Source organism: Myxocyprinus asiaticus, chromosome 17 (genome assembly GCF_019703515.2).
Source record: "Myxocyprinus asiaticus isolate MX2 ecotype Aquarium Trade chromosome 17, UBuf_Myxa_2, whole genome shotgun sequence".
Classification (NCBI taxonomy): domain Eukaryota; kingdom Metazoa; phylum Chordata; class Actinopteri; order Cypriniformes; family Catostomidae; genus Myxocyprinus; species Myxocyprinus asiaticus.
In genome coordinates, this window is record NC_059360.1 from 34,646,237 (window position 1) to 34,673,655 (window position 27,419).

Here is a 27,419-nt window from a genome sequence, read left to right on the forward strand (position 1 = left end):
TCTGGCACCAACAATCATGCCATGGTCAAAATCACTGAGATCACATTTTTCCCCATTCTGATGGTTGATGTGAACATTAACTGAAGCTCCTGACCCATATCTGCATGATTTTATGCATTGCACTGCTAAAAAACACGATTGGCTGATTAGATAATCGCATGTATAAGTAGGTGTACAGGTGTTATTAATAAAGTGCTCACTTTATTAATAACTTAGAAAGACTTAGAAAGTTAATAGAACACCTCTCCTTAACAAGCCACGTGATTTGAATTAGCAAAAATGTAGGACAAGTTACACACCAAAATGTAGCCTAATACTTTGGCTTAGGGGTTTGTTACAAGTATTACCAAATGTAATAGTTACTGGCGGACACCACTAATAATAATAAAAAAGGTCACTTTTGCAACATCTAGCAGAGCTTGAACAGCTCCAGTTGACTTACACAGCTGCTGGGTCTTGTTGAGTTTACAGGGAACATTGCACAGGGAATGCAATCCTGTTGTGGAGATGACTGGTGTTTACAACTCTATTCAGTGCTGCAAAAATCAATTCTCTCTCTCTCTCTCTCTCTCTCTCTCTCTCTCTCTCTCTCTTTCTCTCTCGCTCTCTCTCAGTGAGTGTGTATCTTGTGTCTCTGAGGTCATATGGTGGTATCTACACTGGATTCGGAAGGAAATTGGTACTTTAATTCACCAAAGTGGCATTCAGCTGATCACAATGTATAGTCAGGACATTGCTGATGTAAAAAACAGCACCATCACTATTTGAAAAAAGTTATTTTTGATCAAACCTAGACAGGCCCCATTTCCAGCAACCATCACTCCAACACCTTATCCTTGAGTAATCGTGCTAAATTGCTAATTTGGTACTAGAAAATCACTTGCCATTATATCAAACACAGTTGAAAGCTATTTGGTTCATTAAATGAAGCTTAACATTGTGTTTATTTTTGAGTTACCACAGTATGCAATAGACTGGCATGTCTTAAGGTCAATATTAGGTAAAAAATGACAAAAAAGAAACAGCTTTCTCTAGAAACTCACCAGCCAATCATTGTTTTGAAGAATGAAGGCTATACAATGCTTGAAATTGCCAAAAAAGATTTCATACAAAGGTGTACACTACAGTCTTCAAAGACAAAGGACAACTGACTCTAACAAGGATGACAGAAAGAGATGTGGAAGGACAGATGTACAACTAAACAAGAAGATAAGTACATCAGAGTCTCTAGTTTGAGAAAAAGACGCCTCACATGTCCTCAGCTGACAGCTTCATTGAATTCTACCTGCTCAACACCAATTTCATGTACAACAGTAAAGAGAAGACTCGGGTGCAGGCCTTATGGGAAGAATTACAAAGAAAAAGCCACTTTTGAAACAGAAAAACAAAAAGAAAAGGTTAGAGTGGGCAAAGAAACACAGACATTGGACAACAGATAACTGGAAAAGAGTGTTATGGATCTTAACGCCATTGAGCTTTTGTGGGATCAGCTGGACTGTAAGGTGCGTGAGATGTGCCCGACAAGACAGCCACATCTATGGCAAGTGCTACAGGAAGCGTGGGGTGAAATGTCACCTGAGTATCTGGACAAACTGACAGCTAGAATGCCAAGGATCTGCAAAGCTGTCATTGCTGCACGTGGAGGATTTTTTGATAAGAACACTTTGAAGTAGTTTAAGAAGTTCTGAACATTTTTTTCAAATTGTAATAGGAATTTTTCACATTATTAATGTCCTGACTATACATTGTGTTCAGTTGAATGCCACTTTGGTGAATAAAAGTACCAATTTCTTTCCATAAGAGCAAAATCTGTATATTATTCCAAACTTTTGGCCGTCAGTGTATGTGGGGTGAGATTTGATGTACGTCATATGCAGCAGTGCCTGCAGCTGTATGCACTGTGCAGTAGGATCGCTTATTGGTTTTATTATTATTTATTACATGGTGGCCTGGAATACTGTATTCTGAGTGGTCAATGGCGCCATCTAGCGGTCTGTTATTGCTCTGTAACCGCCCCAGCTCCACATATATCAGACTGCTCATCTGAGTCCTTGTGAACTGTCTCTCCTGCTTCTTTGGTCACTGTGCGATCTCTTCAAGTAAGGTAATAAAATATTTTCAACTCAAATCAATGTTTCATGTCCATTTATTTGTTTATTTGTCAAGTAGTCTTGTAATAGCCTGGATAATGAGGAGGCAGACAGACATTTTTGCAAAATAAATATCAACAGAAAACTCTGATGCAAAGTTGATTTCAGCTGTTCAGTGTAGAGTTGGGGTACTCGAGTTTGGAATTCGACTCGAGTCTGAGTCATGAGTCCAGAAATTAATTAACACATCTCTGTCTGCATGCAGCTGTATTAGCCCCTGAAGTCGTAGACATAGCCAGAGTTGTTTCACTGTGTTTAAGCAAACACACACACAGACACATACGCACATGCACAGGCACACTCATCAGTCAACCAATACGCTTGAATGTTACTACAGAGACTATTGTAAAACATTGACTACAGAGGTGGCTGGCATGACGAAAACATAAAGACGGGTATGTATCCAATGTAATAGAACCTAAACAAGGCAGTTTCACACGACACAGGACCTGACAACTGGTAAAATTGCGTGTGCCGTTTTTGCAGCCAAGACGGTGCTAGCATTGCGGTTTCATCGTTCCGGTAGTCCGCTGTGAACCCACTGATGGCTCTGTATGACTGTCACTGAATCGCTGAGAAAGTGACTGCTAACCTGAGCTCCTGAGTTCAAACCTGTATCATGAATCTTTTCGGCTGATTTATTAAAAAGACCCGATTCAAAAGAGTCATTTGTCTGTGAATCGGACACTTTGGCTCACGCTGTGTTTGTTGTTGCAAGCAGTGATCTCATCTCAACAGAAAGGGTGAAAAGTGGCGTAAGACACACTGGTGGCATAAGACACACTGGTGCATACTCTAAAGATGTTATTCAATAACTCACAAGATGATATCTTACAAAACCACATATGAACACACAAACGGTTCCCGACTATCGCCGACGGCCAATAGATTTTAAATTACTGTCGCAACCCTACACATACCAGTTATGTAATTTATTCATCCTTTTTGGTAATTACATGACTTACTGACAACACAACTGCAAGGTCATAGGCTCATAATTTCATTACCATTAAATTATTAATTCACAACGTCATCTTCACGTCCTCCTAATGTCCCAAGCTTAATTGTCCAGTTATGTAATGTATTCATAATATCTGGGTATTTCTGTGACTTATTGGCAACGTAGCTACAAGGTCATAGGTCCATTATTAATTACCATTTCAACTTCCAATTCAAATTCCATTTTTTACATTTCTCCTATGTGACCTCCCCCCCAAAAAAAAAACATAGGCTGCGTCCAGTCGCAACACAGGAAAATTGCATTTCTATGACAGATTTGTGTTGTAGCAGTTTAATAATTGCTATCATTCAAGTTTTGTACAATTTATTTGGATGATTGTGTGGAGATGAAATCTTACAAAATGTGTCATTATAAAACAAGATTTTTACATACTAATTAGTATTTCATGCATCATTTGCTTTTGTATCTTTTTGCTTTACAGTCTCAAATATTCTGAATCCTCTGCACAAAATAAGAGCCTGCATGTCAACGGAGTGGTGATGGCGTAGTGGGCTAAAGCACATAACTGGTTTGATCCCCACTGCCACCATCATTGTGTCCTTGAGCAAGGCACTGAACTCCAGGTTGCTCCAGGGGAATTGTCCATGTGATAAGTGCACTGTAAGTCACTTTGGATAAAAGCATCTGCCAAATGCATAAATGTAAGAAAAAAAAAATACCCGTGATTTGAATTAGATCTGTTGGGAGACATCTACAAAATGTGCTTAAATCAAGTGCCAACATATTTGCACAGTAACAAATTGAAACCACATTAACTTTGCAATGTGTTATGATGATGACCAGAATTTGCAATTTAAAATGTATAAAACATCTCCAGTCACAACATAGAAAAAGAAAATCTCTCTAAAGTTAGAATGTGTGTTAAAACATATTTAACATGATACGCATAAACAATGTTCTTTCAATATAGTGATGCATGGTAAATACACAAAACATACCGTAATATAACTGCATGCACCTCCACCTGAACTCTATGGAAATGCTTTTTTGCGCTTGTTTTTCTGAGTTAAGACACTTTTTAATTCACAACAACATATAAAAAATGTCTTAAGTTATGAGAATAACACTAGAATATTTCTGTATTTACATATAGCCTGACATAATCTCGTCTGACAGCAGATAAACAGGACAAGGCGTATTTCTGAGGCACTTTCGTCTTTAATTGTTAATTAATTATTATTATTTTATTTTTAATTTTTTGCTAACTGATTAATTTTACATTTTTGCTATAATTTAATATAATTATTTATTGAAAAATATATGTAGATCTTCTGAAGATTATATTGTAATTAAGTCATTAATCATTTTTATATACAGTATCCTTAAAATTGCTTTAAATTAAATTAACAAATGTAATTCAAGGCATTAGGTGTTAAGTTAGTCTAAGTACAAAAGTCATTCAGGCTTGTAATTCATTGCAATTCTGTGGCAGTAGGTCTCAGTTTCTTTTATTGTTGCATTTCTTTTCTCTGTTCTCTGTCAAAATAAATGAAGTACATAAACTTTGAGTCTGAATTCATTATTCACACGCACTGTTTAAATAGCCTTTAAATTAATGTTGGGCAAATGAGGACATAAATTAGGTTAGACTACTGCATGTCCGCCCATAGAATGATCATTAAAAGCAAAAATTACCAACTGGTTACCAACAAAAAACTATTGATCCTCGACATTGCCACAGCCTCCTCATGACGGACTGGCACTGTTCCAAAGTTACGCTGGGGCTATGAATCCAAAAATTTCACATTTCCAGTTGTCACAACGTAATCAGTTACGTTGCTAAGATGAAAGTTTGGTCATCAAATTACGTTGCAGTTTCGAATGGCCACGTAATTTGGCTAGCTGGGAATAATTAATTTTTTGTCGCATTCGCGTCCATTTTAGTTGCAGTCTGGAGCCCTGATATGAATGTACGCTAACTAAAAAACATTTTTTGTGCTATCATTAATGTCTTATGGTTTAGGGGAGAGACAGAGTTGTAGATGCTTATGTTGAAACACTCTTCCTGGCTGTTGTCTTGGAAAATGTAATAGGAGTTTACGTGCTCTGTGAACCCCCTAATTTTTTCCCAACTTCACATTCCAGAGTTACAAGAGTAGGGGAACTCCTACGGACACATTCTTTTACATACAGCTGATATTTCAAATGAGTTTGAAACAAGTGAGAGAGACAGAATGAGAGAGAGACTAATAACTTTGCACCAGTCACAGCTGTTGTGTGGCTCCTCTCGCGCACTGTGTGTGGGATGTGTGTTTGTGGATGAATGTGAGTGTTTATTTGTGTGTTTGTGTATGAGTGTGTGTGAGTGAGTGAACAGAGCCAGCTGGACGCAGTGAGTGTGAGCGAGAGGGCGTTTTAGGTATTAATAGTGCTGTCTTTGAATGGAGCTTCACATACACATGAACTGGAGCAGTCCTGTCAATGTGCCCCTCTTGTAGCGGTGGCTGTTTGCGGCTCGGGAAAGCTGCATTTAGTGTTTGACTGAGCTCTGTGTGCTGCTTAACACTAGCTCAGGTCTAAAACTCATTCTCCTTGTGACCTTCCTGTGAGGATACTATCTAATATTGTTTACTAAAACAAGCTTGTTATATTGCTTGAGGTTAAAAATGCATGAGTTAAGCATACATTTTATTTTAGTTTTCACTATCTATGGTTTCTCTTACCAAAGAATTCTCAACTGGACATTTTGATATATTTGCTTGTCTATATCTCTGCATTTAGCTATTAATTTTGGAGAACTTTCAAGCCAAATTTGCAGGGTAAGCTGCAATTTGTCGCAGAGAAAAAAACTGTAGCATGTTACGCAGAGTCGTTATATTTTTCAGTCATAATACTGTATTTTACAGATGTACTTTGGACTGTGTTCCCCTTCTTATTGAGATGAAAATAAGTGGTTGAGTAATATGTTTTTGAATGGTCAATTACATTTAGTAGCCCCCCAATCTTGAATATGTGGTCAAACCATCCAATCTAGCACTAATATTTATTTATTTTTTTAAATATTTTTTTATTTATTTATCCCCTTTTTTCCCCAATTTGGCGTGCCCAATTCCCACTACTTACTAGGTCCTCGTGGTGGCGCGGTTAGTCACCTCAATCCGGGTGGCGGAGGACAAGTCTCAATTGCCTCTGCTTCTGAAACAGTCAATCCGCGCACCTTATCACGTGGCTTGCTGTGCATGACACTCACAGCATGTGGAGGCTCATGCTATTCTTTGCGATCCATGCACAACTTACCACGTGCCCCATTAAGAGCGAGAACCACTGATTGCGACCACAAGGAGGTTACCCCACGTGACTCTACCCTCTCTAGCAACTGGGCCAATTTGTTTGCTTAGGAGACCTGGCTGGAGTCACTCAGCACACCCTGGATTAGAACTCGCGACTCCAGGGTTGGCAGACTAATATTTTCTTTTTAATTATTATTATTTATTTATTTTTTTTCACTTTTGTCTGGGGAAATGAGTTATGTGACCTCATAGGAAGTAAAAGTTCTGTGGGGAAAAAAGGAAAAGAAGAAAGAGATACAGTCTCAAAAATAACACAAACAAAAACGCTTTTTGAGCACAGCAGAAAAACGCCATAACTTCTAATTATAAAAAAAAAAAAAAAAAAAATGACATTTACTGTATGACTGACATTTTGAGTTGATTGTAGCGAGTTATAACCTTTTCTTCTTCTTAAAAAAAAAACTCAGATCTCGGGTTCTCTAACTTACTCTGACTCAAATGTTTTGCAATTCTGCATATTTTATAGATAATAGATTCCAGACCTAAGACCACTTTTAGTCAAATATCTTTTGTATGTGCATGTCAGCAGTCCATATGTCTCTTTACTCTATTATTTCTCTGTGTATGGCTGCTTGGAATTCCTCTGAATTTGTAATTTCACAGAGGAGGTATGACCTCTTGCTTCCTGTCAGAATTTTGTATAACATTCCATAACAGAGCTTGAACACCCGTTTATTCACTCCCGTTCTCTTGAGGATGAAAGGAGGGGTGAAAACAGAATACTTCACTTTTACTTCTCTATCCTCTGAATTCTGCCTGTTTATTTTCACTGCTCGGATAACAGCATGTAAAATGTTCTAGCTGTGTGCTCACCTTATTGAAAGAGTCTCTTTGTGTTCTGTTTTTTTGTTGTTCAGAAACTATAGATGAGGAGTGGAATCGAACTTCAAATGCGAGTCATTTTACACCATTTATGTCTATTTTCTTCCAATTCTCCCACATGTTTGGATTCTCTGTTGTGTTGACTTAAAGAGACTCATTGAAAAGACATACACAATCAAAGTCCCAATCAAGTAGCTCTCAATCAGCTGCCAGGGAAACTGTTGCTATTGACGTTGTGTAATTACCCTCAGGCAACTTTAATGTGTTATAATGAAGTCCCAGTACAGTAAGCCGTGTTGCCATGTAAACAAACTTAAGTTCCTTTCACCCACAAATCTATTCGTGGAAAAATATGAAAAGACGGCCAAGTGTGTGTTTCTGTGAATAACACTTCACTTATAGCCATTTATCATTATGGACAATCATTTTACTCCTTCAGTATTGATTTTGATGTTCCTTTGTCCCATTTTAAAATAGCTGGAAGCGGAGTGTATCGGTGAGTGGTTTAAATGAAGTGCTAGCCGCAGGTAGCCAGTCACTCAACCCGTAATTACTTGCTGAAGAGCTCCGCACTCATTATGTTCACTCTCGCACGCAGTATGGGGTAAAGGCGGGAAAAAAGGATGAGCGCTCAGAAAAACGTGGCGTCCCGTGGAGCGCTGAACCCTGGTGCACGTTTAGCGTTCAGGGTGCGGCAAATGAGGACGATGGGAATGGACAAAAACAACCTCTAATTCGATTCAAATGTCAGTGTGGAGGGAGCAGCTGTTGCTGTAGTGGTCTAAAGCTCTTAAAAGATTGGATGATTTTATGACCAAGTAATGTAAAATGTGAGACATAAGCGATGTTATAAAAGTATGGTTAAATGAGTGGTCTTTCAGACAAATTCACTGAACGTGAATTGAAGCTTTTAAGTCTAGTTACAACTATGAATTATTGTTAGGGAAGAATCATTATTGATGGTGCCATTAGCCCTGGTCTCCATCTGTGACCATGTAACTGAGCCATAGAATGCTAAAGTTTAGGCACTGTTGAGGCGTTGCCATACAAAAATGTACCATAGCAACTGTACTGCCGTAATACAATAAAATAGTTTTTGCCAAAAATACAGCAGTGCAATAATTTTTACCGTAGTAACAATAACTTTAGTAACTGTGGCATATTGGTAGAACCTGTGTTTACCATGGTAATTTGTTGTCTTCTCAACTGCATTCCTTTTAGAGGAATATTATCAATACAATAAAATATCAATACAAGTTAAGCTCAATCATCAGCATTTGTGGCATAATTTTGAATCGCCCCTCCTTTTCTTTAAAAAAAGGTTCAAGTTAAGCACTTACAATGGAAGTGAATGGGGCCAATCGGTAAACGTTAAAATACTTACTGTTTCAAAAGTATAGCCACAATACATAAACAGTATGCATGTTAACATGATTTTAGTGTAATAAAATCACTTACTAACCTTTTCTGTGTAAAGTTATGTCCAATTTTACAACTTCATTTTCATGATGATGTAATGTCAGCAAACCCTAAAACATCTGTACAAATGACGATTTAAAAAACTTTAGAGCTCAAATAATACACAAGTTTTGACAGAAGAATTAATGTAAGTGCTTTTATAAAATTATAAGCTTCACATTTCTGCCTTTAAACCCTCCAAAAATTGGCCCCATTCACTTCCATTGTAAGTGCCTCACTGTAACCTCGATTTTTGCTTTTTTTAAAAGAAGAGAATGGGTGAGACAAAATAATTTGTGGTGGAAATCAACATTATGCCACAAATGCTGTTGATTGAGCTCAACTTGTATCGAACCCAGAATATTCCTTTAAGAAGAGGTATCCTAAAACTCCTCCTTCGTGATCTACTCTACTTTCAAATAGTACTGCTTTTGGTTAACTTTGAGCATTTTTTTGAGCAAGAAATGACTCAACATAAAACCATCAAACATTTATACATCAGAACTACCAGAAAGAATTCAAATCCAGAACTTTTTTAATGAAACACCAGGCTATGTCCAACACATTTGTCCATTGCAATACGTTAATTGATATCATCTCTGCATTTAAAAATCGTTTATAAATTAGATTACATTTAAAGTCAGGGTTTGGGCCATGACTTTGTGTGTGTCTCTTTCTCATTCTCTCACTTCCTTTAACTTTGCAGATGCAATGGCCACTCCATCTCCAGCCAAGAGTATGGGAGACCCAGGCATCACGCCACTCTCCCCCACACATGCACTGGTAGGCTCTGCTTTATTTATAGCCAACATAACATTACCCATTACATGAAGGAAGTGTATGGCATGCAAATGTAGCCTTAATGGATCATCATATTTACACTGAGCTTCAATTACTTACAACAGTTAAATATAGGCTGACATTTATTTTGACAGCTCCTCCCTCCATCTTTCCTTATAATGCTGTCTTTCTCTTTCCCTCATTCTCTTTGTATCTCTCTTGCTTAACCCTCCTTTCCTTCTACAGATGGACTCAGAACAGAATGAGCCCCCAAGACACCACTTTGTGGTGGTGGTGGCCATCGACTTCGGCACCACCTCCAGTGGCTACGCATATGCCTTTACTAAAGAACCGGAGTGCATTCACACCATGAGGTGAGACAAAAGACGTAGAAAGAGAGATAGTGAGAGTTGGGGGAAAGGGAGTGTATACTTGAGGGAAGAGCAGAGATGAGATACAATCTGCAGACTTTTTTTTCTTTCCATTTTCAGCACTGATTTTGGGGCAGTTCTGCAGAAGTGTGTGATTTCTGTGCCACTAGCAGCACCAAACGGAATTGCAAAAATAGCAACTGTTTTCAATGGTTTCCCAAACACTCCCTTTGCCTGCCATTGGCCTGCATATAGAAAGTCCCGCCCCAAAATCACACCATAGTTTGATCCTATGACGTTATGTTGAGCTGCCAGTTAAGCATATTGTGTTGCCTATTGTGCCCGAAAACATTATTACTAATAAAAATACTATTGTTTTAACTTTTTGCTTTGAAATTCCTACCTTAGGCCCATCATATTTTTGTGTGTAGCCCATCTATTGTCTTCTGTAGAGATTTATGTGATTGTATATCCATTAGCATACCGGGTAGTGTCTCTATTTCAGTCAAAGTCACAGGCGTCTTTTCCCTGGGCACTTAGACACCCCATTAAAACTCATTAGATAAATGAGTCCCAGTGTGTGCACTAGTCAGAACGGCTTAGCCTTTAGGCCGATTTATACTTCTGCATCAAATCTACGGTGTAGGCTCTGCATAGTGGTCAATGCCATAGTTTGCATTTATAGTTCTGCTTGGGTTTTTTGGTGTTGTTCTGTGATTACACAGCCAAAATGCTAGTGTATTGACAGAAAATGTCTTAATTTATGAAATAAGTATACATTTCATAAATAAAAGCAATTCATCATTCATGGATTCAAAAGTATTACAATTATTGCAGCATTACAAATGAGTTCATATACTTTATGCTTGCTCTTGAGTCTCTTAAATAATACTAAATAAATATTTTGGTATTAAAATATACCCATCAAATAACTACTACTCATTTGACCACCACAAAATGGGTGTCGTTTTAAAGGAATATTCCAGGTTCAAAACAAGTTAACCTCAATCGACATTATGTGTCTGTGGCAGCGGGGGCATGGTCAAGCATCTCTCCGGAGAGAGAGAAAGCGGTAAGGGCGCTTACACCTGAGTTAAATTATGTCTAACACCTGTCTCTAATTTCAGTGAGCACGGGGAGAGCGGCATAAATAGAGCCACACAGCTCGCGTAGTGTCCGTGACATAAACGTTGTGCCCTGATCGGTGAGGATTTCTTTCGGAATCCCCACCCGGAAGATTATTTTGAAGAGTGCCTCCGCAACACTGCATGCTGAGATGTTGCGGAGAGGCACTGGTTCCGGATATCGCGTTGCATAGTCCACTAGGACCAATACAAAGTGGTGTCCGCGTGCTGACCATTCTAATGGCCTGACGAGGTCCATTCCAATTCTCTCAAAGGGGACCTCAATTAGAAGGAGAGGGCGCAATGGCGCTTTTGGGGTGGCCGGTGTGTTAACCAGCTGGCATGCCGCACACCACCTGCGGACATCGCCGCCAATGCCCGGCCAACAGAAACGGGCTATTAGACGGTTCAGTGTCTTCCTTTCTCCTAAGTGACCCGCCATGGGATTATAATGAGCCGCCTGGAATACCATTTCCCGACGGCTCCTTGGAATCAAAAGTTGGGTTGTATCCTCTTTGGTCCGAGTGTCCTGTGTCACTCTATACAACCGCTCATTTATAATCGCAAAATAGGGGTATGAAAGGGCGATATCCGGCTGGAGTCGTTGACCATCGATGACTCTCACTTGGTCGAAGGCGTGTTTGAGGGTTTCGTCTCGCGACTGCTCCAAAGGGAAATCCCCCTCAGGGAATTCCCTGAGAAGGGGAGGGGCTGCAGCCTCTCCCCCTCTCTCGTCATTATGACGTGGAGCTGTCGAGGACGGCCTCAGCTCCGCCTCCCCTGCCAGAGCATCGCACATTGCACTTCCCTAACTTCATACAGGACCCATCCGCGCAAATTTCCTTTAATAAAACTCTAAAATCAGGCCAATCAGTCCCCAAAATCAGCGGATGGGTTAGGCGGGAACTAACCGCGGCCTCCACCCTATGCTTTTTCCCCTGGAATTTAATCGTCAGGGTCACCACCGGATACTTGTGAATATCCCCGTGCACACATTTCACCCTCACTGTTTTAGTTGTGTCCAGTGCCTCGGGTTGAACCAAGCGTTGGTGGATAGTGGTTTGATTACACCCGGTGTCCACCGACGTTTGGTGAGTAGCCCCCTTGACACTTACTGGTATCTGGTACGCTCCGGCTCGGTCGGGGGGCAGCCTGGGGGAGGTCAGAGACCCACACCACCGTCCCCAGCTCCATCAGAGGGCACTAATCCCAGAGGTGGTCCGGGTCCCCGCACCTCCAGCAGGCTGGCCCAGGCACTACGCCCACACTTGCATCGGCGGGCGCCCCCCCCTGAGGGGGAGAGCGGCGGGGCATCGGGATAGGGGAAGGTGTCGGCTCCCACACCCGGGGAACTGGTCTCAGTGGCTGAAGTCCTCCTCGTCTGCGTGGGGCAGGAACGGGACCTGGAGAGAGAGCAGAACGAGAGGAGATAGGGGAGGGGAATGAGACAGGTGGAAGAGAGAGAGTGTGGGAGGGCTCTTCCGCCCTTGGGATCGCCACCATGTGGTCCTCCGCAAGCTGGATGGCTTCCTCCAGCGACGCCGGGCGGTGGCACTGGACCCAGTCCGCCGTCCCTTTTGGCAGTTGATGTACTAATTGCTCCAGTACCACCTGTTCGATGATCCCGTCGACGCTGTGGTCCCCCGCTAGCAACCATCTTTGGCAGGGGTCGCGGAGCCGTTGGGCGAAGGCAAACGGGCACTCGGAGTTCTCCAGCTTCAGGCTCCAGAAGAGCTGACGACTTTTTTCCGGACTCCGACCAACCCGTTGCAGGATGGATTTCTTTAAGTCTCCGTAGGCCAGGAGGCTCGTCGCTGGGAGTTGTTGAGCCGCGAGCTGGGCTTCCCCGGACAGCAGCGGTATGAGTCGGGCCGCCCACTGGCCTAGCGGCCAGCCCCAGATCTCGGCGGTGCGCTCAAAGAGATCCAGGAATGCCTCTGGGTCGTCCGCCGCCCCCATCTTCTGTAACGCAGGCAGGGGTAACGGCGTGTGGGTGTCCGGGGTCGCAGCTGGGGATGCCTCCTGGCTGAGGAGGCTCCGGATTGCTTGTCGGTCCTCTGCTTGAGTGCGCATGAGCTCCACAAACCGGCGGTCTTGATCTTGCTGGAGCTCAAGCAGGGATTGCTGGTGGCTCCGATGCAAGCCAGCGAGGGCTTGGAGGATCTCAGCCAACTGGGAGGACTCTACGGGACGACTTCTGTCCATCTTCGAACTTTTATCCCGAGTTTCGGCACCAGTGTAACACTTCTCAGTGGAAGGAGGAGGCGAGAAGCAGATTTCCTGGTTCAGGTAAGCATTTTATTCTCCTTACTGCAGCAAATGCACTCGTTCAGGGCTCTTGACAGGGGAACGGCCTCTGTGGTCGTGGGCACTGGCAGTGATGGGGGAATGGCCTCCATGGCCTTGAACACTTGCAGTGATGGTTGAACAACCTCCCTGGTTGTGAGCACAGGCAGAGATGGGGGAACGCCTCCATGGCCATGAACACTGGCAGTGATGGGTGAACAACCTCCCTGGTTGTGAGCACAGGCAGAGATGGGGGAACGCCTCCATGGCCATGAATACTGGCAGTGATGGGTGAACAACCTCCCTGGTTGTGAGCACAGGCAGTGACGGGGGAACAGTCTCTGTGGCCGTGAACACTGGCAGTGACAGGGGGAACAGTCTCTGTGGCCGTGAACACTGGCAGTGACAGGGGGAACAGTCTCTGTGGCTGTGAACACTGGCAGCGATGGGGGAACGGCCTCCGTGGCCGTGAACACTGGCAGAGACGGGGGAACGGCCTCCGTGACCGTGAACACTGGCAGTGACGGGGGAACGGCCTCCGTGACCGTGAACACTGGCAGAGATGGGGGAACGGCCTCCGTGGCCGTGAGCACAGGCAGAGATGGGGGAACGGCCTCCGTGGCCGTGAGCACAGGCAGAGATGGGGGAACGGCCTCCGTGGCCGTAACCACAGGCAGAGATGGGGGAACGGCCTCCGTGGCCGTAACCACTGGCAGGGACGTGGGAACTGCCTCTGTGGCCATGAACACTGGCAGTGACAGGGGAAATGGCCTCCATGGCCGTGAACACTGGCAGTGACAGGGGGAATGGCCTCCATGGCTGTGAACACTGGCAGTGACAGGGGGAATGGCTTCCATGGCCGTGAACACTGGCAGTGACAGGGGGAATGGCTTCCATGGCCGTGAACACTGGCAGTGACAGGGGGAATGGCCTCCATGGCTGTGAACACTGGCAGTGACAGGGGGAATGGCTTCCATGGCCGTGAACACTGGCAGTGACAGGGGGAATGGCCTCCATGGCCGTGAACACTGGCAGTGACAGGGGAATGGCCTCCATGGCCATGAACACTGGCAGTGACAGGGGGAATGGCCTCCATGGCCATGAACACTGGCAGTGACAGGGGGAATGGCCTCCATGGCCATGAACACTGGCAGTGACAGGAGGAATGGCCTCCATGGCTGTGAACACTGGCAGTGACAGGGGAATGGCCTCTGTGGTCGTGGGCACTGGCAGTGATGGGGGAATGGCCTCCGTAGCTGTGAACACCGGCAGTGATGGTTGAACAACCTCCATGGTTGTGAGCACAGGCAGAGATGGGGGAATGCTTCCAATACCGTGAACACTGGCAGTGATGGGTGAACAACCTCCCTGGTTGTGAACACTGGCAGTGACGGGGGAATGGCCACCGTGGTCGTGAGCACAGGCAGTGAAGTGGGAACGGCCTCCGTGGCCAAGGGTGCTGGCAGCAGCAGGGGAACGGCCTCCGTGGCCATGGGTACTGGCAATGGCTGAAGACTAGAGGCCTTTCTCCCTCGCCTCCTCTTCTGGTTGGTATGAGGCACTGCAGAATTACTGGCCACTGCCTCCAGGCGGTCGGTAGCGTACCTCCTCTGGTGACGGCGTCGCGAAGCCCGATGACTTGGCCGCCTCCTGGTGGACAATAACAGGTTTACCAGGCCCCTCAAAAGACACAGACAAAGAGAAATTTTGGGATTTGGTGTCCCACCCTCTCAGCAGATGTTCCATGTCTGCCAACTGGCAGAAATGGTCCACCAGATCCCAAAAGGAAAAATCGAACCCTGCTCCTCTGGATCAATGGGCTTGTCCAGACCTGCCAAAAAATTAACTTGAGAACGGTCTCATCAATACCCCACTCGGCCAACTCCTCAGCAAAGATATCAACAGGACGACCATGCTGAAAGCAGGCCAAGGAATCGGGAAAATGGGCGATGCACTGGGAGACCCATTCCCCAAGGGCCGGAGCTGGGCTCAATAAAACAATGCTTTTTTTATTGCTTTGTGACCCTGACCTGACCTTCTTGGTCATTTGACCTTTCAACCTAGAGGTCAACTCTCTCGAGTACCTATGGGGCAGAGCCAACACATGTTTCCCACCCAAACAGGCATGTGGCCTTCGTTTAAGTCTTCAGACTCATTAGGATAAGATTTTATTTGAGAAACACCACAAGTATATCTATAGAGGCCATCCTCACAAAACATATTTATACATTTGAATAAATGAAAGATTGTTTGAATATAAATGTAAATTCTGCTGTTAGGTTTCAGTTGACACATGAAGGCCATTTCGTATTCAGGTATACTTAGCTTTGATGGACAAGCACTCTTGGCATTCAGTTATTGTCTGATATAGTAATCATATAGGATGCTGATTGTGTTATACTTGAAGAGCCACTGTGAGTAGGCGAGAAAGGTAATGAGTGTAAGTGAAACTTGAGAAAATTTAGACTATTTGCTCATTTTTTAAAGACTTGAACAACCAGGGTATTCAATCGGGTTAATATAAATTGTGGTTTGACTGCTGCTACAGCTTCATTCACACATACACACCCATCCACACACAACACAAATATCCCAGGACCTGTGCGATTATTTGAGTTGGACTCTAGTCTAGTCCCTAAATCTTTACATAAACACAGCATCTCTTGTAAAAATTCACAAAACTCATGTCTTTTAGATTCAGGGAGGCAGCTGCTTTGAGTCTGTTAACAGGAGATGAAAGGATTGACTCACAGTGTGTCCTGAATCCACAGAATCCCCGAGTCATTTTTTTGTTTGTTTGTAGAGAATGCAATTATAAACTTTAATAAGATGAAACCTTATGGACTATTACAGCGTACATTTTGGTCAGATCACATGTTTAGATTGCCAAATCAAAGAAACATGTAATAGAGGAGAGGACCAGATGTAGTGGTTTAAAAATCAGTCATCGAATAAACCATATTAATCAACCACTATCCTGAACAGGGGGGAGTTATGGCCCTCATTTTGAGGTATGTGAAATGTGTTCTGTGGCCTTTAGGCAGTCTGCAGTCAGACATTATGCTCTGTGTGGGACTGAGCATCTTTGCCCTGGAAATAAAAGCCCATTAATATTTAAAACCCCTCTGTCTCTGTAAAAGAGCTTGTTCTGATTTTTATGGCTACCACAAGATGGATAATGTGGATGATGATGATGATGATGATGATGATGATGATAGGGTGGTTTGAGGGATATTATAGTTCATCTTAGGTCAGTTCTCTCATAATTAGTTGAAAAGGTTACAAACTACAGCAGCTCCAAATTCTGCCTGTTTACATTATATTAGATGGCATGCATCTCACTATCTCTGTAACGCACACATACACTCTTATAGTGACAGAAAAGCATTCATGCATTGTATTTAATATTTATCTTTGAGAAATTTTAGAACAGTACCTCATAAATGTTTTCATCTAGCTGTTGAGAAACTGAACGATTGGTTTATTAATGAAGTTGTAAAATGATTGGTTGGTTTCCCTCTGTTGCTAGGCGTTGGGAGGGTGGAGACCCAGGTGTGTCCAATCAGAAGACACCCACTACCATTCTACTGACTCCAGACAGGAAGTTCCACAGTTTTGGTTATGCAGCAAGAGATTTCTACCATGACCTGGATCCCACAGAGTCTAAACAGTGGCTTTACTTGGAGAAGTTTAAAATGAAACTACACACAACTGCTGTAAGGATACTCTTACACATACACTATATTGATTTTTAAAGCTGGTGGCACTGAGGGACCATAGCTTCCCAGCACACACTCACATCCCGGGAACTACTGATGATAAGTGTAAGAACATACAGTAACCTCCTCATGGAATATTCTTCTACCTGATACTGCAGGGAGCTATTACACATTTTTACTGGCTACTGCCTATCTTATTTTAGAGGAAACCGTTCAAAGATTCAAATGAGCCATCATCACAAGTCGCATTACACTGTGCACATTAATACTGGATAATAAATCAGAGCTGAAATCAAGAAACTGAAATGACTCTAGGTGTTAATGAGTCTTGTTTATTAAGTCTAACGTAATTAAATCTAGTATCTTTAGACTTCCATATTGATTGAACACTGTATTATTAAGTTGTGCAGTATACTTAAAATGATAGTTGGTTACTGAGAGGTGCTTTTGTCATTTCATTTTCTCCAGAATTTGTCGATCGACACAGATCTGCATGCAGCCAATGGGAAAAAGGTGAAAGCTCTGGATATATTTGCCTATGCGCTGGCCTTTTTTAAGGAGCAGGCCCTTAAGGTATGTCTCAATACCACATATGATAATCATTTTCACATGATTACATCATGACTTTGAATATTTGATTAGAATCTTAATGAATAGGTTCTTGGTTAAAACTCATCAGTGTGTAGTTTCCTTAAAAGCATGTAAATGCCTCCCTCTAATGCTGGTTTGTGATTGGTTACAGGAGCTGAGTGACCAGGCAGGGGCGGAGTTTGATAATGCTGACGTCAGATGGGTCATCACTGTACCAGCCATCTGGAAGATGCCGGCCAAGCAGTTTATGAGAGAGGCAGCGTATAAGGTGCACAGTTTATGTCATTTTTTTGTATATTCTCTCTTTTTATTGACACCCATATGGACAAAATCCACACACACCTGACTATCTCTGATAAATGACCTACTTTATGTGCAGATTGTACTTAATATGTGTGTGTGTGTGTGTGTGTGTGTGTGTCTTTTATGCCCTTCTCACAATTATCATCATCCAATGTGTAATATTCATACTCCTTTCAAACCACCCAGGGTGATGGTAGACTTTTATTAAATTTAAGTTAGCTTTTTAAGCAGCTTTCCCTTCAAAAGTAAAATAATAGAATAATAAAATATAATTTTCACACAAGTTTGATGAAAGGGTTGTACAAATCCCTGGTGGCGATTTTGAGGTACTGCAGCTTTAGTTGTACTGTGAGCATCCCCTTTTGTTAGCTCAGTGCTATTGCAATATAGAGAGAGTGAGGGGAAGAAAGGGCTGTTTTGCTGACATATGCTATTACCATGAATTCATGAGCAGATACAGAGAAAGAGAAAAATCATTTTCAAAATTGGAGTTTTATGGGTTTTAGGCTAAATCTGTTAGCTTTTTACTAGTGTACTCCTACAGTAAAAGTTGACAAAACAAGCAGATATACGCATTTAAATTTAAAATGAAAACAGAACAAAAAATATTGATGACTCATCTAGCACTCACGGGCATATCCAAATTTTTGTCCAGTAATATGCTGTCTAGAATGAGAATGTCCTTCCCCATAATACCAGCTGCCACTGACTAGCAATAGCAAGTAGCAAATCATGCTCATGGCTGTGAGGTAAACTAAAGGCTATTGGCTATTTTAAAACAAACAAGCCCTTCAGTATGTCCCAACCTCCTGTTTCAATTGGAAATATATCAACACAGGAAAGACAACTACACTCGTAAGGCCATTTCATGGGGTTTTCAAGAAGGATACAGAATCAGATCAGGGAAATGAAAAGGTAAAGTAGAAAGGAAAGGTGAAGGAATTAATGGAAAAGGAAAAAAAAAAATCAAGTTGGTATAAAAGGAAACAGTGACCTCACCCCTTAGATACAGCCTCTGTTTCTCTCATTTTCTCTCTCTCTCTCACACACACACACACACAAGGAATTATATCACTCACACACTGTGGGAGTGTTTGTCCCAGTGACAGATAGCATGATTGTGAATGTGAGTATCTGTGTGTCAATCTGTTGAAGATTGGGCATGTAGCCTGTGTGTGTGTGTGCGTGCACACATAAGGTATGCATATGTCCAGGATTAATGAGATTACATGAGACACAAGTTCAATAAAAACAGAGAGCAGATGGGATGAGAAACATGTGACATGCTACACTCCAACTTAAACAGCATTTGGGTAATTATTAAAGTTATTATGCAAACCGTTTTTGTGACCTCATTTTCATCGAGAGACTACATGGAACATTTGTACTTTTAGGAATTTATTTTTCACAATGCATGACCATTTTAAATAAACTTGTAAAGCCAAAAAAATGATTAAAAATGGTGACCAGGACCTAAAATATACAGTGGTGTGAAAAAGTGTTTGCCCCGTTCCTGATTTCTTATTTTTTTGCATGTTTGTCACACTTAAATGTTTCAGATCATCAAACAAGTTTAAATATTAGTCAAAGATAACACAAGTAAACACAAAATGCAGTTTTTAAATGAAGGTTATTATTAAGGGAAAACAAAATCCAAAACTACATGGCCCTGTGTGAAAAAGCGATTGCCCCCTAAACCTAATAACTGGTTGGGCCACCCTTAGCAGCAACAACTGCAATCAAGCATTTGCGATAACTTGCAATGAGTCTTTTACAGCACTGTGGAGGAATTATGGCCCACTTATCTTTGCAGAATTGTTGTAATTCAGCCACATTGGAGGGTTTTCGAGCATGAACTGCCTTTTTAAGGTCATGCCACAGCATCTCAATAGGATTCAGGTCAGGACTTTGACTAGGCCACTCCAAAGTCTTCATTTTGTTTTTCTTCAGCCATTCAGAGGTGGACTTGCTGGTGTGTTTTGGATCATTGTCCTGCTGCAGAACCCAAGTTCGCTTCAGCTTGAGGTCACGAACAGATGGCCGGACATTCTCCTTCAGGATGTTTTGGTCGACAGCAGAATTCATGGTTCCATTTATCACAGCAAGTCTTCCAGGTCCTGAAGCATCAAAACAGCCCCAGACCATCACACTACCACCACCATATTTTACTGTTGGTATGATGTTCTTTTTCTGAAATGCGGTGTTACTTTTACGCCAGATGTAATGGGACACACACCTTCCAAAAAGTTCAACTTTTGTCTCGTCAGTCCACAGAGTATTTTCTCAAAAGTCTTGGGGATCATAAAGATGTTTTCTGACAAAAATGAGACGAGCCTTAATGTTCTTTTTGCTCAGCAGTGGTTTACGTCTTGGAACTCTGCCATGCAGGCCATTTTTGCCCAGTCTCTTTCTTATGGTGGAGTCATGAACACTGACCTTAACTGAGGCAAGTGAGGCCTGCAGTTCTTTGGATGTTGTTGTGGGGTCTTTTGTGACCTCTTGGATGAGTCGTCGCTGCGCTCTTGGGGTAATTTTGGTCAGCCGGCCACTCCTGGGAAGGTTCACCACTGTTCCATGTTTTCGCCATTTGTGGATAATGGCTCTCACTGTGGTTCTCTGGAATCCCAAAGCTTTAGAAATGGCTTTATAACCTTTTCCAGACTGATAGATCTCAATTACTTTCTTTCTCATTTGTTCCTGAATTTCTTTGGATCTCGGCATGATGTCTAGCTTTTGAAGATCTTTTGGTCTAATTCACTTTGTCCTATTTAAGTGATTTCTTGATTGAGAACAGGTGTGGCAGTAATCAGGCCTGCGTGTGGCTAGATAAATTGAACTCAGGTGTGATAAACCACAGTTAAGTTATGTTTTAACAGGTGGGGCAAACAATTTTTCACACAGGGCCATGTAGGTTTGGATTTTGTTTTCCCTTAATAATAACCTTCATTTAAAAACTGCATTTTGTGTTTACTTGTGTTATCTTTGACTAATATTTAAACTTGTTTGATGATCTGAAACATTTAAGTGTGACAAACATGCAAAAAAATAAGAAATCAGGAAGGGGGCAAACACTTTTTCACACCACTGTACATGTTCGCTCATACATTCATTTAAATTTTAACCTAAAGTTCAAAAAGGTCCATGGACATGTTATGCTATATACTGTATCTATTACCTAAATAAAACAATAATACTTAAATGAAACATAATTTTGTAAATATTTATTCATTTAACTAATTTAGGACTGAATATAATCTTTATTCAAACCTCAGCCACTCTCACTGTTATAATAATCACAGCACAGTAATACACAGAAGGTGAATACTGGAGAGAGAGAGAGACAAAAGCAAAATGGGATAAAGAGCAGGGTGTGGCCTCAGCTGCTCTCATCTCAATCCAAACTAAAGAAATGAGAGATGGAGAGGCCAAGAGTAAGTGAGCTAGACATTTACAGCAAGAAAAGAGAGAGCATGGCGGGAAATAGAGAGAGATGGGGGTAGTCTGCAACACCTGATATCTGCAGTGGGAATTGCTGCAAAGCTGGCCTTAGGAGTGTGTGTGTGTGTGTGTGTGTGTGTGTGTGTGTGGAGTGACTCAGCTCTCTGTGGCTGCAGGATCAGAGAAAAGAGGGAAAGGACATTGCATTCTCTTTCTCACTCTGCGCCTCTTTTTGCTTACACTATCACTCACTGAATTTTGCAGCACACTTAGAACAGAGTCACTCAGCACAGCTTTTGTGTGTGCGTGCGTGCGTGTGTGTGAGTGTGTGTGCGTGTGTGTGTGTGTGTGTGAGCAAGAGAGTGTGAGTGTGTGTGTGTGTGTTTTACACAGTTACACCCTCCTATATGAAGTGAAGTTATGTCGTTTTGATATATGTGGCTTATGTATTTGTATCATTTTATTTAAGAATCATGGCAGTTATTATTTGGGTGTGGGTGATTAGAGTTGTGTCCCAATAACTGATTGTGGTTTGTGCCAAGAGCATATTAAAGATTAGACATGACCATTTAGCAGAACGTAAAAGGGATAGTTCACCCAAAAATGAAAATTCTCTCATCATTTACTCACCCTCATGCCATCCCAGATGTGTATGACTTTCTTTCTTCTGCTGTAAATTTTTAGAAGAATATTTCAGCTCTGTAGGTCCATTCAATAAATGTGAATGGGTACCAAAATTTTTAAGCTCCAAAATGCACATAAAGGCAGCATAAAAGTTTTTTGCTAATCTGTTTGGTGATGCTAGTTGCGCAGAAATGACACACTTCAGCTTTAATGTTTGGTTTACAGGCTTCTCTAAGTGTATTGTATTACCAAATGTGACCGATGCAAATTGTAAAAATATACATTCAATAACATTCAAGTTCATGAGCAGATGCTCATATTAGAATTGACAGTATCAGTCAACAGTTTGGACATACCTACTAATCTACTAAGTTATTAACTTGTTGTATGTTAATGTCTAATAATTTATCTTGTGTTATCTGTGCTTATCTAGGCTGGTCTGGTTTCTCGTGACATCCCCGAGCAGCTGATCGTTGCTCTTGAACCCGAGGCTGCGTCCATTTATTGCCGAAAGCTCCGCCTCCACCAAATGGTTGATTTGGGCACCAAAACAGCCCTGAACGGTTACAGCCCAACAGATAATGTTGGAGGGGGAATGACACAGGGTAAGCCACACTTTTACCACATAAAAGACATTTATGTGTACCATAAATATTCTGCAATGAGCATAAACCACATCAACCACAGCTGATAGTATTCTCAAGGTTCTGCTGCATAAATGTTTGTTGGAAGTTCATAAGCATCATGTTGCCCATGTATACATGTGTGTGCTTTTTTTATGATCACCTACTAGGGAACTATTACTTGAAATAGTAAAAAAAAGATTTTTAATATTGTGGGTTTGATGTGACCAATCGCAAGCAGTGCTGGGATTGGTATTGTATTCAGCCTAAAGGAAGCAGTATGCAAGTTATATGGATATGTAGCATACTGTGTCAGATGTTATCACCAATTAAAGTGAATTTAATATGTGTGCAATTTTTGATATGTTAAAATACTTTCTTCAATCCCACCTTAATATGCAGAGCCAACTATAAGTAAGCCATTCATAGCAGGTTAGGCGTCCTGAAAAGTCTAAACACTCTGTTTGAGCGACCCGACATAGCAAAATTTGCATGGGTTTGGTGTGGGATTATTTTTGTTTTCTTGTTTTGTTGAACAATGGCAGACAAGGGGAATGTTTGGAAAATCTGCAAGGAAAACAGTTATCATTTTTACAATTGATGATGCTAATGGCGCAGAAATGACACACTACACCTTTAAAATACCACTGAAATTAAGATTAGTTCTATACTAGAGCTGCAGGATTCCTGCAGTCCAAAATGGCCATTACTGCAGTCAGGGAAAGAAGAGGTGATGATGCATGCAGAAGGAGGGTCTTTATTGAGCCTGCCCATTTCCATGTGTTTGGTTGCACATACAAACACTATTATGCATGAACACATATGCACTGAAAGTGTCTTTATTAGCTGCTGTTTGTGATTGTCTCCACTGGCATAGAGCATATGTGATGGTGGTTAAATATGTATGCCTACTAAATATTCATATTTACCTGTGAGAGTGAAATCGACATCAGCTAATAACATGTGTCAAGATGTATGCCCTAATATGCTGTGAAATACTCACATACTCATGTTGCGGAATACCTTGCAAGTTTAAATCACATGCTAAAGTAAAATGTAACTGCATCAGATTCAAATATCTTTTTGTTTATTTTTTTTTTTTTTTTTGTATAGAGGCAGAGTACATCACTCTTCTGTATTTTTCCTCCACCTACTGCTGTCTGCCTCCATCTCTCATGAGAGCACGAAACCACTCTCTCTCTCTCTCCTGGTCTATTCCAGTTCACCTCGATCGCCCTGCTCATGGCCTTACTACAGACTGACTGCACATGCACTTTGAGCTTAATAATATAAAAGTATTCTCACATGAGTACATAATTAGGTGTTTCAGTGACCTGGGATTTTAGAAACTAACATGACAATATATTTTCATGTCCATTCAAAAAGTAACAGTCATTTGGGTCACTGCTGAATTGTGATACCAGCATGAGAAACAGCTTTGGCAAATTCACACTCTCCCTCCCTCTGGTCTTTCTCCCTCTTTCCTTATCTCTCTCCCTCTCTCTCAGTATTTCTTTCTGCTGAAGACTGCATGCACATTCATTCATAATTGTGTAATTATTTGAGGTGATGTATTGCATTCCTTTTCCCCCCAAAACAATGTTAGCGATGTTTCTTAATTATTTAAAACCATAACCAAATTTGTTTTGTGTATTTCCATGATTTATCATCATTCAATGTCAGCATGGTCAAATTGTTAATGGTCGATGTTTCAACATTTAAGAATGTCAGTTATTTGGTCCATTATATGTTATTGAGTAGTTGACATGAAATTCTTTTAGGATGTTTATTTAGACATCCACACAAATCCCTAGAAGGGAGGGGTTATTGCAGAATAACAGTCCTTTTAAATTTTAATTTAGACCACAATACTTTAAGATGCTGGCATGTGCTGTGGTGTGACATGCTATACTTCATCTAAAACTATTTCATAAAATACTTAAGTAATAAAAGATTATTATTTACTATTGATGTTGAAACAAATAAGCTAATTGACATCTTATAAAGGACTATCGACTATTTTGACTATTCTGTGCATTGTCTTATCTGCAACAGCTAAGGCAGAGCTATCTTTCTTGTATCAGTAAATGTGTAGAGTAGTAGGCTACAGTTTGTTTATGAGCCAAGGCTGATGCATGCAGTGACCTCCAATCTGACATCAGTGACCCTAAGTCTGACATCAGCAGCTCTCTTTTCATCTACAAGCAGCAGTGTAACTCTACACCTCTGCAAGAACAAACTGTGAGAGAGGGAGAATTTAATCAGATAGATTGTGTGTTTAAAGTGAAAATAACGGGGGGAAAACAGGTGAAAAATGTTTACAGTGCTGAAGCATAGAAGTGTAAAACTGCTTGTGCTAATGTTATGTACAATCTTTGCATACACTGTGATATAGAAAGTGAGAGCAAAAGAAAGGAAGAAGGACAAGAGGAGTAATGTATATTGATTAGTAGTGAATTTGCGCTCAGATTGAGCCTGTACATTTGATGTTCAGTGGTGAGCATTGAAAGAGCTAAAATAGTCCCTGGTTAATTTTATTTGGCAGTGAAAGCCTGAGACAAGAAGTAATTGTGTATGGCAACCTGCTGGGAAGTAAAGTAAAGGTCTGTGTATATATACTGAATATGTAAATGTACTGGAGTACTGAATACAAGTTAGGGATAGAAAATGAAAGTCCTGTCATCATTTACTCACACTCTTTTCATTCCAAACATATTTTGAAGATGCACTTATCAATCCAATGAAAGCATACAGTAAACTGCACATAAAAAGCACCATAAAAGTAGACCTGTTTGTTATCATGCTATATTCCTGTGCACTAAATTTTGGCCACTTACTGCTTTATTCCTGTGTGCTGAATGTTGGTAAATTTTGTCCACTTCCCGCTATATGACTTTGCACTAAAATTTTGGTATAAATTTAGGCCACTTCGTGATAAATGACTGTGAGCTAAATTTTTGCCTTAACTTTGGGAACTTTCCGCTATATGACTGTGCGCTAAATTTTGCTGTAAATTTTGGTCACTTCCTTCCATATGACTATGCACTAAATTTTGGTCTAAATTTGGGTAAATTGGGGCCAGTTCGTGATATGGGACTGTGCGCAAAATTTGGGTCTGAATTTTGGCGACTTTCTGATATATGACTGTGCACTAAATTTTTGCCTTAATTTTGGCAACTTTCCACTATATGACTGTAACGGTTCGTGGAAAGTAGGATGCTGGGGCCGGCTTGACAAAACACGTAGACATTTATTGTTGCACTTTTCAGTCGCACACAATAAGGCCACTTTTCAGTAGTACACAAAAGGTTTGCTTTTCAGCTTCACCACACATAAACTCTGTTGGCTTTTCAGCTCAACACACTAAACACAGACAGCTTCACGCGTCTCTCTCTTCCGTTTGCCGCTCTCTCCTCTCCTTAAGTACTCCTGCCGCCCCTCGCTGGAACGCGAGACCGGTGTGGCACGCAGGTGAAAGTCATTCAGCACTTATCTTCCCGGCCTCGCTCTGCCCAGACGCCACTTGGCTCCACCCTGCTCACCCCATACCCTCATCGCCAAACTCAGGTCGGGGATTTCTCCGGCCTGTGACCTACTCCCCCCGCCCCATTTAAGGGAGCATCGACGGGTCACACCGGTCTCCGGATCCGGCCTGTGCGTGCCTGGGAGGGGGAACAGGGTGAAAGAGAGGAGAAAGGGAAGAGGGGGCGGGAATAACAAAAGGGAGAGAGAAAGCAGAAAGGGGAGAGAGAAGAGCTTGCCGGCCCTAGATATGCCGTAGAGTGGTCCATTGCTCTCTGTCCTGCTTCTGTCCGCGACACCGGGTGACGGCACTGGACCCCTTAGCCGTTCCTTCCGGTTGCCAGTTGACGCGGGGTTCCAGCGCCACCGGATCGAACACTCCCTCTCCATCGCGACCCCCAGTCAGTGGCAAAGACTCCTTGGACAGCGCATTCGCCACTTATCTTCCCGGTCTCGCTCTGCCCAGACTCCGCTCGGCTCCGCCCTGCTCACCACAATGACTGTGTGCTAAATTTTGGTCAAAATTTTAGCCACTTCCCTCTGTATGACTGTGTGCAAAATTTTGGTAAATTTTGGGCACTTTCCACTATGCGACTGTGCGCTAAATTTTGGTCAAAATTTTGGCCACTTTCCGCTATGTGACTATGCGCTAAATTTTGGTCTAGATTTTTATACATTTGGGCCACTTAGTGATATGGGACTGTGTGCTAAATTTGGGTCTGAATATTGGCCACTTTTCACTATATGACTGTGTGCAAAATTTTGGTCAAAATTTTGTCCACTTCCCTCTATATGACTGTGCACAAAATTTTGGTCAAAATTTTGATACATTTGGGCCACTTCATGATAATGGATAACGTGACCCTTAAGGGCTGTCTCACAGAATTTATTGTTTAACATCTGGATTTATTTTTTCATTTTTTGATGATGTTTTTCTACTAATCTGTTGTCATTCTGATTTCCCAGCATGTAATCCAACTGCCTTTGAAAAACACATATTGGTCAATCAGTAGTCTGAATACTCGGGGAAGGGGGTGTGTTCTCCTCAGTGTTATGGTTGATCCGGCCCTGCCTCTTACAGATTTTTTGGAAAACAAAATTACATCTCTCGTGCAGTCATTTTGTTTACACATCTGACATAGTTTTCACAGCCTTGGTGATGATTTAATCTAAAATAGGCTGTGTTTCCTAACTAGTGAGCTGTGATTTTGTTATCAGGGTGTTGCAGGAATGTTGAGATGGGGATCTCTTTTGTGTTGAAAACACTGTTAGATTGAGCAGTTTAAAGCGGATTGAC

At 41.8% G+C, this 27,419-nt stretch overlaps 1 protein-coding gene across 4 annotated transcripts in view; it reads left to right on the forward strand.

Moving 5' to 3' along the window:
• The window catches only part of LOC127455566 (heat shock 70 kDa protein 12A-like), a 50,370-nt gene that overhangs the window by 11,092 nt on the left and 11,859 nt on the right, over positions 1-27,419 (forward strand). For all 4 annotated transcript variants that reach the window (XM_051723566.1, XM_051723569.1, XM_051723567.1 and 1 more), the window contains exons 2-7: positions 9,448-9,524; positions 9,768-9,895; positions 16,832-17,018; positions 17,490-17,594; positions 17,764-17,880; positions 22,411-22,582. In XM_051723566.1, coding sequence (XP_051579526.1) covers positions 9,448-9,524; positions 9,768-9,895; positions 16,832-17,018; positions 17,490-17,594; positions 17,764-17,880; positions 22,411-22,582 — 786 coding nt within the window. The remainder of the gene's footprint in view (positions 1-9,447; positions 9,525-9,767; positions 9,896-16,831; positions 17,019-17,489; positions 17,595-17,763; positions 17,881-22,410; positions 22,583-27,419) is intronic.